This window comes from Trichechus manatus, unplaced genomic scaffold (genome assembly GCF_000243295.1).
Source record: "Trichechus manatus latirostris isolate Lorelei unplaced genomic scaffold, TriManLat1.0 scaffold00066, whole genome shotgun sequence".
Lineage (NCBI taxonomy): Eukaryota > Metazoa > Chordata > Mammalia > Sirenia > Trichechidae > Trichechus > Trichechus manatus.
The window spans coordinates 280,376-293,840 of record NW_004444002.1 but is presented as its reverse complement, the minus strand read 5'-3'; the positions used below and the strand labels follow the sequence as shown (position 1 = coordinate 293,840).

General features: G+C 36.7%; 1 protein-coding gene across 2 annotated transcripts in view; it reads left to right on the top strand.

Moving 5' to 3' along the window:
* LAMP2 (lysosomal associated membrane protein 2) overlaps nt 1–11,662 on the top strand; it is a 51,447-nt gene extending 39,785 nt beyond the window's left edge. Inside the window, exons 8-9 of one of the 2 annotated variants that reach the window (XM_012556486.2) lie at nt 116–280; nt 10,686–11,662. In XM_012556486.2, the coding sequence (XP_012411940.2) occupies nt 116–280; nt 10,686–10,825 (305 nt within the window). In that variant the 3' untranslated portion in view covers nt 10,826–11,662. Of the gene's footprint in view, nt 1–115; nt 281–2,758; nt 5,319–10,685 lie in introns of those variants that run through there. The other variant, XM_004379579.2, reaches the window with a different exon arrangement.
* Nucleotides 11,663–13,465: the final 1,803 nt, after the last annotated feature.

Genomic DNA, 13,465 nt, shown 5'->3' with positions numbered 1-13,465 from the left:
TTTTGTTGATAGACCTGTGCCCCAGGCTCCCATACAATTGAAGACTCGTGAGGACGGTCCTGTTTTTTATGTTGATCGGAGAAAAAAGTTACTAACCTGTTTCTTTCTTTTAAAGTTTTCAGTTTTGTAAACAGTAATCTTAGCTACTGGGACGCTCCGCTGGGAAGTTCTTATATGTGCAACAAAGAGCAGACTGTTTCAGTGTCTGGAACATTTCAGATAAATACCTTTAATCTAAGGGTTCAGCCTTTCAATGTGATGGAAGGAAAGTATTCCACAGGTAAGAATCAGGCAAATTTTATTAATAATTTCTGCTCTTAAGTTGATTGATAAGTGGCTTTTCATTTGAGTCATGGAAATTTAAACATTGGAATTGAGACTATGAATTCAGCTCTTGACTTTTGTAAAGTTCTTAGCCTTGAGCAAGTTGTGTAGCTATTCCTTGATATCTACATATAGTACTTAAATTTGGCTCATTTTGCTCAGAATAGATATTTTTTTGGTGATGTGCAAACCATTCGGGACAAATTCTTAAAGCTAAAAACCGATGCAAGTTTTAAGTGAGCTTTGCTTAGAGATGCTCCCCCTAGGTTTTCATTGGTGGTAAGGAGGGCACTTGGGAGCACGAACAGTAAGTAGCCTTCTTGGTGCCATCTTCTGGCTGGAAACATTTTCGCTGAATGAAAGCAGTTTGGTCTCACTTTGTCAAGACTAAAGTTAGAGTGGTAGCAAAGCCTCAAATTTCGTGAACTATGTTTTTTCTAGTTAAAAGGATCTGGAGAGTTTTAAAAGACATATGCCAGTGTGAATTAGGCTGTTTGAAGATCTGCTCAGGACTAATGATGGTATATATCAGATTTTTTATGAAGTCCTTATTGAAGGGCTCATTACAGTTTTTTATATGAATACGGAAGATGTACGTGACATTACAAGATTAGAATTTGCATGAAGAAATAAAGTACAGAAAAATTCCTTTATTTACCTAACCTTTTCAACTGATTCCCAAAAACTGGGGATTTGTGGATCATAGCTCTGTTGAGTGGAGCTACTCCAGTTGTCTACATCCCTTTTAACAATTGACTCTCTGGTTTAGAAGAAAATGTAGAAGCAGTGTTTAAAAGTGAATATGTTGTGAGCCATTCAGTTGCTTTTGTAGTAGTACTGAATACCTAGTCTGAGTTGGTTAGACTAAAATAAACCAAGCTCTCCACCCTTTCGTTCTGGTGACTAGAGAGGTTAATCACACCTGAAAAATATTTTCAAGAATTCATTTTCTCTTTTGTTAGTTTTGCTTGTATATTTCCATTATTTTGATCCTTCCATGGCTTTATTTTTGGAGTCTTTATCTAGCTTCTCCATATTTTTAACCTTATTTTGGGCCCAATTTTGTGTTTAGAATTTAAAATTGTTTTGCAGTGTTAGTATCAGTTCAAGCCTGTTTGCTTTGTCAGCCTTAATAGAGATTAGCTGTGTTCCTTCTGTAATTTGAAACTTTGATGTTCATGTGCATAGAATAAAATATGTTACCCAAGGGGTATACAACATTTAATACTGATAATGAGTGTATAAGCTATTTGTGGAACTAGATTCTTGGCTGTAGGTACCTATAAATACAACACGCAAGTAATACTTGACAACAACAAAACACATTGCCGTGGAGTCGATTCTGACTCACAGCAACCGTAGAGGACAGAGCAGAACTGCCCCGTAGGGTTTCTAGGGAGCAGCTGGTGGATTCAAACTGCCCACCTTTTGGTTAGCAGCCCAGCTGTTAACCACTGGGCCACCAGGGCTCTACTTGACTGCTTAGAGGGAGGAAATAGAATTGTAGGAAGGTAAAAAAATGTTGATTGGATTTTACTACTCTCTAGAAATAGAAAAAATAGCTTCTGCAGGCTGCCAACCCTGACCAGAGATTGACAAGAAATGTAGTAAACAGGTTTTTGACTTTTAAGTCAGGGATCTGTACCCTTTTTTTCTGTAAAGGCCTAGACAGTAAATGTTTTAGGCTTTACGGCCATACAGTCTCTGTCAGAATTATTTAACTCTGCTGTTGTAGCACATGAACAGCCATTGGCAGTACATAAACAAATGAATGTGGCTGTGTTCCAATAAAACTTTACTTATGGGTACTGAAGTTTGAATTTCATATAATTTTCATGTATCACAAAATATTCTTCTTGTGATTGATTTTTTGCAGCTGTTTAAAAATATAAAAACCATCTTTAGCGCTTGGCTGGATTTGGCCCATGGGCTATAGTTTGCTGACCCCTTCTCCAAAGGAACTCCAGGACCAGCCTGGCTGTTCTGTTCCCCTGATACCTTCCAGATCTGTTCCATTCTCCCCAAAAGACATTTACCCTACTACTGAGAGGCTATGTAGAGGTGGGCTAGATTAGTTCTGTTCATTTCTGATGAAGTAAGGCTCCTAGTTTGAAAATGCTCCTATTTGTAATGTACATATACACACAAATATGTATGTATATATTCAATTTAATATAAATTGTATTCATGTATACATATTATGGGTATCTGTATACATGTGCACATACATGAGTGAAAGGACACAAATATGTTTTAGGATTTTAATTTTAGAATCCAAAATTTTCTATAGCTTTATCATAAAAATAGACCTGTCGTAGTTACTTAAAGTTGATCTTACAAGAGAATTTCTGACTTTTGAATCAATATCTTTTACTTTTGGACATTATTTTTTGCTTATACTCATTATTTGTTACACACTTTTTCTCATCTACAGCCCAGGAATGTTCGCTGGATGATGACACCATTCTAATACCAATTATAGTTGGTGCTGGTCTTTCAGGCTTGATTATCGTTATAGTGATTGCTTACCTAATTGGCAGAAGAAAAAGTTATGCTGGATATCAGACTCTGTAACACTAATACGTGTTACTGCTGTTACCAAATAATAAAGCAAGTACAAGTTCCAACATGAAATAATATTCAATTTAAGGTATATTTAGTTGTAGTCCTCATCCTGGAATGGGTGGTATGGGGGATTTCAAATTTAAACAAACAAAAATCCCGAAAAACTATAAACTACAACTTAGTCACGTGATTTTGGTTTTCCCAACCAAGAAATTTAAGCCCTGGTGGCACAATCGTTAAGCACTTGGCTGCTAACTGGAAGGTTGGCGGTTTGAACCTACCAGCCACTCCGCGGGAGAAAAGACCTGGCGATCTGCTCCCTTAAAGCTTAATAGCCTAGGAAGCCCTTTAGGGCAGTTCTACTCTGTCACATTGGGTCGCTGTGAGTCAACTCCATGGCACACAACAACATTTATACAGCAAAAGGCATGTGCAAAATCACCTGGACTATAGGTTTTATTTTATTGTCTTGAATTAGTATTTCAGTGTTTTCAGTTTAGATATTCTGTCTTTAAATACACAATTTAGGAAAAAAGATTATTAAAAGTTTTTTTTTTCCCCTGCATGTAGTTTAGTTGGGACAACATGTTCTGCGTTGAATTTGTACTTGCTCTTTTTGCACTTCTTTGTAATTTTGTTTGCAGGTTAACTTAGCTACTCTGGCATTGCTGCATATTTGACCTATGAGAGATATGCCAGTAGATCTGAACAGGGCCTAGTATTATGTTTTTAGTAATAAATGCTTTTCTAATGCTTTTTGAATACATTTGTATTTAATATGGCTGCAATGGCAAAAGCTACAGAAACCTTTTAAACTTTAGGTGTTAAATCTTATTTAATCCTTTTAAAAAAACTAAATATTTCAACCTTTTGAAGTACAAGACACAGAACTATTCCAACTAGGCATTTCAATCCAGTTTCTAGGTACTTTAGAGATAATTGCTAGGCAGTGCCAACTTAGAGCATTAGTCCTTTGTACCGTAAATTGGCCTCTACATACCAAAATGGTTTGCTTTCTCATATAAACATTAGGTGGTGCCTGGTAAATGAACAATTGGTACATCGGAAATTAATGCAGATTTCTCTTTAGCCTTTCAGTATTTTTGTTAGTGGTGGTGTTTTTTTTTTCTTTCCTTTTTTTCTTAATAAAGAAATGCCAATATATGTTAGAGTCTAGATAAAGTAGTACACTTACGCTTATAAAGTAACTTGCACCTAACCCAAAAGTCTTGGTCTTCTCTTAGTGGTGTCCATTAAAAAGTCATTCTTTGTTTCCAGCTGGCATTGATTGCTATACCATTTACTAATTTGGCTTTCACATTTAAATGGTTTTGTGCTAATCAAAACTTACATTGTTATTGTTCATTACGGTAGAATCATTATTGATTCATGTATTCTGTGTGCTCTGGAGAGATGTACCAATTGTCCATTTACCATGCACCACCTAATGTTTATATGACAAAGCAAACCATTTCAGCCTGATAGTTGACACATCTAGTATTTCTTGCTGCTTCTAGGAGACTTTTTTTATATTGGAATGGCTGAGCAAATATTTGAAAAACTATTAATATGCAGCCATGTATGGAAGATTCTTTTTTTGGGGGGAGGGGTTACCTGCCTTCACATTGACTAGAAAATGAGATATCTGGGTTCCAAGATACTATTGATGTTGAATAAATTTGATAGTAAAGCTATATATGTATATATATATATATATAGGCAATTACATGTTAGTATATGTATGTCTGTAACTGTCTTTTAAATTATATTGGAGTGATAAATATATTCTCTCACTCAGAGTTAATCTCTGTTTAAAGTAGCTGGCAAACCTTACTAATGCAGAATCAGATTCCCAACTAGCCTCCCTTTTAGAGCTACATTGAGCTGTATTGCCAGGTTAAAATACTTCTTAAGCACTAAATAAAAGTCTGATTTTCAAAAGTTATTTTTTAATTTAAATAGTGTTGTAGTGTGTAATTGTTAACCCTTATAAGAATGGATAATGCTTATAAGAATGTGGGCCTTAGATGTTTCTCATAAGTTGAAACAAAGCAGCTCTGCAGCTTTTTTTTGTTTTTGTTTTTTAATAAAAACTGGAAGCATAAATGGGAGGCACTGGCTTAGTGTTGTTGATGTTTCTAAAACTTTTTACATTTAGATTATATACCTGATTCATATTAAAATACCTCTAATAACCACTGTTTTATAGAAAATCTGACTTCACTGAGTATTTTTGTATTTTACATGGGCCAGTTTATATATTGCTATTTACGTTATTATTTCGTACAGCCACATGTTCTATTGTCGTTTTATTTGTTCTACTGGGTTTACACCTTGATGGTAACACTCTATTTGGTTTTGGGTGTCTTTCATGTGTTAGCATTTGTATAAAGAAACTGGTTCATGTAAATACTTCCCATGTTTTTTTTCCTCAAATGTTTAAACCACTAGTTGCTGTATGGTACTTTTCTTTAGATATTTGCCTGTCCATTTGCTCAACATACTGCTTCAAAACAATAAAGATTCTTTTATTTCTTAAGGAAACTTGCTCACATTTTTTTCCCCCATTGGTTAAGATTCTGTATACTACATAATGAGTTTCTAGAAGCTCTTAGAAGTGAACTAAAGTATTTCCAAAATGTCCTGTGTGTTACTGTCTGGAATAGTGGTCCCATATATAGGTCTTGACTGATGCTGGGCTGGCTACAGAATAAGAATTACCTGGGAAGCTTGTTATAAAAATACAGATTCCAGGCTCTCCATTCCTAGAGAATTTAACTTAGCAGGTCTGGGATTGGTGTGTGTGTGTGCGCCTGTGTGTGTGCGTGTGTGTGTAAGCTCTCCAGTTGGATATGATGCATAGCCAGTTAGGGAACCAGTGATCTGTTTATTCCATAGTAAAAGCTTTGGAGTACCTTTTTGTCCACTTTTCTCAACTCCTAAATTGATGCTGATGTTTAATATCTAGATAGCTGCTTTACGTCACAAACAAACAAATTGAGCTATTGATCAGAACCAAAGTAGGATTATGTGCGATCTATCTCTTAGATCATCCTAAAATTCTTGAACCTTTAATTTCCAGATAGCTTCCCAGTCACCTTAGTATATCACACAAGAAAATTTAGCAACCTAGCCAGCAACTTTCTTCTGGAGTAACCCAGTTAAGCCATTGAGACTGCCAGTTAATCATCATGGCTCCCAACTGTGCTAATAGCTACAATATGACCTTGGCCAAGTTACTTAACTTCTGGGGGTCTCAGGTTCTTCATCTGGAGCCTGGGGGCTTTAAAATCCTTTTATTTTTAGTGCTTTGCATGACAATTTCCATTTCAATGAAGATAAATATACATTAAAACATTTTTAGGAATAATCTGTTAAGTAACTCCTTGTCAGGTATCGGCATACTTTACACACAATATAAAATACACCATCTTAAGTTCCCTTATTTTTTAGGAGAAATTCTCAAAAGACCTGACTATTTCTAAGATTACAGCATTTCGTCCCTGTTTATTTAGGTAGATAATGTTAAATTGTCTTGAGCTCATCTCTCTCCCACCCATCTCTTTATCTTTTACCCTAGTAGCTAACTTTATGCATTAATAATGACCATATCTTGTCTCTGAAACTGGTATATACATGTATGGTGTGATATTGAGTAGCTTCATGTAGCTTTTCAGATCTATGTGATATGCTTCAAATAGTTTGACTATATGTTAAGCGGTTTATTTTTTCTCCTCATTTATTTTTATTTTGTTGTTGAGAATATGCACAGCAAAACATACACCAGTTCAGCAGTTTCTTACATGTACAATTCAGTGACATTGATTACGTTCTTGGAGTTGTACAATCATTCTCACCCTCCTTTTCTGAGTTGTTCCTCCCTCATTAACATAAACTTGCTGCCCTTAAGGTTCCTATCTGATCTTTTGAGTTGCTGTTGTCAGTTTGACCCCATATAGATAGTTCTTAAAAGAGCGTAATGTTCAAGGCAAACATTTTTTTACTGGTTAAACTATTGTTTGGTTTTAAGAAGACTTCAGGGAGTATTTTTGGTTTAAGGCCTAAGGTTTAAAGATAATCTCAGGGCAGTAGTTTCAGGGACTAAAAGGTTTATTCCTAATGCCAGCTCTTCCAAAGAGAAATTTTGATACAGTTGGTTTTTAAGAGGAGTCTTTGTTTTATATTTTGTTGAAATGTATATCTTAACTTTCACACTGAAAATTGTATTTGAAAAATCCCTAACAAAATTAAAAATAAAAAGTATTTTTTAATCTACATCAAACTTTTAATTGAAACTTCAGTGGCTGTGAAACTTTTTATTTTTAAAAATCTACTGCTTCTGTGACTATTAAACTCTTCCACAAATATACATTTCTTTTCCCCAGAAATATTTTCACTACTTTCTTACGTATACATCAAGCGATAGATCAGGTCAAAATGACTTGTAGAATGAGATTTTATTTTCTTTAGGATGCAATCCTATTAAAATTACTACTTTACCAAAATTTCTTTCCATTACCTAAAAAATTATTTTAAAGGTTGCATTCATAAAATCAATAGTTATTGTAAATTAATATTTCACATACTAATTGAGAGCATTTTAAGTAAGTGACAGCATCTAGAAAGATCTTTGTATTAGCAGAATTGCCTTTTTGATCTACTCTGGGAATATTTGTCTTACATGAAAGCCTTATTGGCAGTATTTACGAAAGTCGTTTCAGTACTAGGTCAAATACCCAATTTGGGAAAGAGGAGACTCTGGATCTCTTGCCAGAATAAGAAATTAATCTACTAATGAATTTTTTAAAAACCAAGTTATATTGAATCCAAGGCATAAATACTTTATGGCACATGAGCAATATATTTCAGCTAATAGTTTATTTGCTGGGTGGTAATTTGTGGAATTGAACGGGAGGAGCTAACTGGGTACTCTTAACACCATATATTCAGAAGTCACATTTGGTAGGTAACCTCAGCTATCTTAATTTTTAACAGAATCAAGAAGCAAGTAAAAAATTAGATCATTGAGCTGGCAACCAAAGTCGATGCCATAAAGCCCCAAACTCCAGAATTACCATTTGTTCCCAGTTATTGCCCACCCCCCCAAAAAAACAAAAAACAAACCTGTTGCCGTCTAGTGGATTCCGACTCAGCAACCCTCTAGGACAGAGTAGAACTGCCCCCAGAGGGTTTCCAAGGGAGCAGATGGCCACAGCTTTATCCGTTGGAGCTGCTGATGGGATCAAGCTGCAGACTTTTGGTTAGCAGCAGAGTGCTTAACCGCTGTGACACCAGGGCTCCTTGTTATTGCCGCAGAGGCTAGCAAAAGCCTGGAACATTTCTTGAATGCAAGGACAATCAGAATTGCCTTGCAACCTATTCATGCTTATTTTAGACAGAATTCTAATAAGCTTAATTATTTCATTTATCAGTCTGGTAGATTGCAAGCAGCTACTAGGAAGGGAACTAGGGCAATAAGAGGTCAAGAAATGGAAAATAGTGAGAAGTGGCAGTTCAACATCTTAGTCCTCTCCTTACTTCGCTGCATCTGTACTATTCCTTCCTCTTTCTCAGTCTCAGAGGAGGTGGTTTTCTTTTCCTGATCAGTGATTATGGAATCCCATTCCTCCCACCTCCGAGGAGACCTTGTACCCTTCCTTCAGCATCTTCAGCCTGTCAGTTGCTAATGACTATTTCCATCATTTCTATAAACATTTAAATCTCTTCCACTCTGAAGCTATGTTTTCCTGTACTTAGGCACCTGTCTAACTACCTCCCTATTGTCTTAATCATTCTAAACCCTTGAATGGAGTATTGTATGTTTCCCATCTCAAGTTCTCTATCTAACCCATCACTTCCCATTCACTCCTATACCTGCAGCCCTTTGACCCATACCGCCCACTCTCCATGTTGCTAGATCCAATGGACATTGCTCAAGCTTCTCTATTATCTTAGACTCTTTTCTCCATCCTAATTGAAAATGTTTCCTTACTTGCTTTCTATGGCACCATTTTCTACCTTCCCTTTCTCCTTTTTCCTGCTCTTTCTCCTTTTGTCTACTCAAATATTGGTGTTCCCAAGGGTGTTTAGTCTTTGGTCCTCTTTTTACTGTACTCGCCCTCACTGAGAAACATCTGTGTCCATGGTTTTAACTACCACTTATGTTCGTCAACAACTTGGTTGTGACACAGGCCTCTTAAACTCAGCATATCAAAAACTGAACATCTCCTTCCACATCTCTCTCTCCATCCCCCACCCCCCACAAAATAACTACAAACAAAACAAAACGGAAATGTGCATATTCTTCCTTCTAAATTTCCTCCTCATGATGAATGGCACCATCACCTACCTAATCACCCAAGTGTGGGAGTGGAAATCATTCCGTTATCTTCTCCTAGCACACTCCAACATCTGTTTGGTCAATTCTGCCCTCTAATTAGCTCCCCAGTCTGTACCTTCTGTATCTGTACTTCACTAACACTGTTCAGGACCACATTATTGGTCACATGGACTCTAGCAACAGAGCGCCTACTAACTCACTACCTCTAGTTTTCCATCTGCCATAACTTCTGAAACAAATCACCACCACCACCAGTTGCCTTCGAGTCTATTCTGACTCATGGTAATCCCATCTGTGTCAAAGAAGAACTGGAAAATAGTGATAAGTAGAAGTTCAACATCCTAGCCCCTAGGGTCATCAGTGGCTGGTCTTTAGAAGTAGATTGCCCAGCCTTTCTTCTGAGGTGCCGCTGGGTGGACTCGAATCTCCAACCTCCTGGTTAGTAGCCAAGTACATTAACCATTTGCATCACCCAGGGACTCCCTGAAACAAAAACCCTACTTAAAACCCTACAGCCCTTTTCTTTTGCCATCAGGATAAAGCCAAACCACTTAGAGCATACAGTGTCTTTGTGAGCTGATTCTAGTATACTTTTCCTGCCTCCTGTCCAGCCAAGAGTACCACTTGATCCATTGTTCCAGCTATGCCAGCCTGCTTGCATGCCTCCTGAAGTGCCATGTTTTCTTATCCTCCATATTTTTGTCTGTGATGTTTCCTGTACCTGGAATGCCCTTCTCCTATTATCTGCATGGTTAATTCCTACTCATCCCTAAAAACTCAGCTCAAGTGTTACCTCTTTTAAAGTGTGTCTTGTGTAACAAGGCTGAGTTGAGTGTGCTTCTGGAACACTTCCATGACACTCTGTGTGTTGCCCCTACCACAGCACATTTTGAGATTAGAACCACTGATTTTCTTGACTGACTCACACTAGACTGAGCATCTTGAGGCAAACAGTTATGCCATCGGGACCAGTTTTTCTTATTCTGCCACTAAACAACCCTAGATTACTATGCATTGAGTTCTTATGTCTGATTTGTATAGTTGTTCATTTGGTGAGTTAATATTTACTTCACAACCCACAGTATTTCAGTCACTGTGCTTTTTCAACATCTTAACACTTTGCCTCTGAAAGCGCACAGCCTGATCATCAAGGAAAGGCTAATTATATTTATTCATTACTTTCTATTTAAGGGATCTGGGAAGTATGTGATCATTTTATACATCTTTTATCCAAAATGATTGAATTTTTTTGGTACCTAAAAGCATATGATTTGGTTATTTAGAAAATTGCTTTTGTGAAACATCTCATTTGCAGACAATGAATGCCAATGACTTGTTAACCTTCGTGTACAAAACAAATACATGCGTTGGGAAGTGCTGTCATTTTAACTTAAAATTTACAGAATTGAAATTTTGTCACTATTTCTGTTTTCAATTGTCCTTTCTCCACATCTAGCTCAAGACTGCAGTGCAGATGACGACAACTTCCTTGTGCCCATAGCGGTGGGAGCAGCCTTGGCAGCAGTACTTATTCTAGTGTTGCTGGCTTATTTTATTGGTCTCAAGCGCCATCACGCTGGATATGAGCAATTTTAAAACCTGCAATCTGATTGATTATGTAAAAATACATACACATAACAAGGTTCTCTTGCCTCTCAGTTTTGAAGGAAACACTTTGTTTCTTAAAATTGATAATGTTGAAACTTTTACTCTTAAATCAGTCTCAGCATTTTGGGATAATGCTTTATAAAAACTGCTCTCTTTGATCAGCTTGGAGCCCTGGTGGCAAGTGGTTAAGAGCTCGGCTGCTAACCAGAAGGTTGGCAATTCAAATCCACCAGCTGCTCCTTGGAAACCCAATGGGGCAGTTCTACTCTGTCCTATAGGGTCGCTATGAGTTGGAATTGACTTGATGGCAACGGATTTGGGTTTTTTTTTTTGTTTAATCAGCTTCAAATCAAAAGTGTTGTACTTGCTGGTCCTGGAGACCAACTTGTTATAAAGAACACTGGTGTCCAGTGTTTTAAGTTTTATCTTAAAAAGCCTTGGCCAAATTTTGATCCTAACCTAAGATGCCTTATACTTATTAACATGGCCATTAGAAGAATAAATATTGTCTCTTAATGGAATTAATAAATATTGTTTCACTGCCAGTGTTCTGTTTCAGTGTATAAAAATTTCCTGATCACTGTGCATTTGCATATAGCCCTTTAAACAAATATTGATGTGGCATAAATGCCCCAGTATGCTCAAACTTGGTTTTCAGTTGAATGAAGTAGAGAATGTCCTCAGGGCTGACAGCATTTTTTAGATTTTGTGACTTTTGCTTGTGATTTTTCCCTAGCTTAAAAAAAAACAAAACCCAAGAGGCTATAACAGAACTTAAACTGACTTCAGGATTAGAGTTGTGTTTTTTGTTGTTGTTTTTTTTTTCTGACAATATCAGCTGAAAAGATTCAAGTATATTTAACCACTTGCCCTTTTTTTCTTGTTTTTGCTGTTGCCTGGATGCCTGATTAGTATTGAAAGATAGAAATATTCTATGAACTAATTAGGACAGATTGTGTTGTTTCTGTGCCTCATCTTGTTGATCTCTAGAGCATTAAAATCTATTTAGTGTTGTCGTCAGACTGATACTCATGAAATGTAAGCTAACAGTAATTTCAGAAGGGAGGCAGTGAAGCATAGCAACCAGGCTCTTACTTCTTCAAGACAGACTCTATGGAGCAGAGCATAGATGGGGGTGTAGAGAGAAGTGAAGCTGTTGACATTAAAATGAGCTAGATATTCAGCCCCTGTTGAAGTATATTTCATCTTACAAGTGAAGCACAAATATTGAATGTATAGACAAATAAGAAGGAGGCTTAATCAATAGACTTGAGAAGACTTTCACATTGAAGTGATTATTTTATTTGTTTTATGTCTGTATTGGCTTATTCATAGTTTCTGTAGCTTACTGTGTAAACAGTACAGTATCTTGGTACCTACCTATCAGCCTCTGTTTGAGGGCTTTCAGTGAAATATAGTAAATCCTTTCAACAAAGGTTAACGTGGTTACTAAAATTCATATTATGTACTCAGAATCTTAGCAACTAGTTTTGTTTTTAATAAATGCCAAAACTGCAAGAGGAGGAAAAGTTAATAGAGGAAAAATGCAAGTTATTGCTCATAAATCATATCACTTCAGAATCACATTTTGTTAATTTCAGTAGACACATGCTGGAAAGGACCTTAAACCCCATGATTTGACAGAAAGGGGAGTGACTTCACTGAGCTTACATATCTGGTGGACGACAAAACCATCATTAGCATTTTGGTAAAAAATTTGCCCCCAATGAAATCTAGCCTCTTAATAATAACACAACTGCTGGTTTAAACTTGAAATCATGAGATCAGAATTTGCTGCTTGGAGCTTCTGTACTAACTACATAATACACGGTACTGACTTTGCATATTTTTTTAAGTACTGAATATTGGCCTTATTCAATAATAATACACTGAAACACTCCTTTGATCACTGTTTGCTCCTTCAAAACCTAAACCTCCTTGGATGGGATCACAAGCCTAGGAAGAAAAGAGAAGGAAATTGAGCATTTGTTGACCACGTGATGTGTAGCCGATGCTTTGGAAATACTGTATTTAATCCTCAAATACCTTATAATATAGGTATTGTGGTGGCACAGTGGTTAAGAGCTCGGCTGCCAACCAAAAGATCAGCAGTTCAAATCCACCAGCCACTCCTTGGAAACCTTATGGGGCAGTTCTACTTTGTCCTGTTGGGTCACTATGAGTCGGAATCGACTCAATGGAAACGGTTTTATCCCCCCTTTACAGATAAGGAAAGGGAGACCCAGTTTAAATAACTTGACCAAAGTCCTTCAGCTAGAAATGAAAGGAGTCAGGATTCAAAGTCAGTTCTGTCTGAATCCAGAGTTCAAACTCTGCCTTCCTGGTGGTCCAGGAGAATGGATGACAATATATTAGATTCTGCTATTATTCTTCCAGGCCATTAGTGAGTTAAAAAGAATTATAGATAATCTGATAGCTGCCTAATGTCCATGTGAAAAAAAATTATACTACGTTTTCTTGGTCCTAAGTCCCACTTAAATTTTATTTTATTCTTCTTTCTTTTCTTTATTGTGCCTTTAGGGTGAAAGTTTACAGCTCAAGTTTCTCATATAAAAATTTATACACACATTGTTATGTGACCCTAGTTGCTATCCCTATAATGTGACA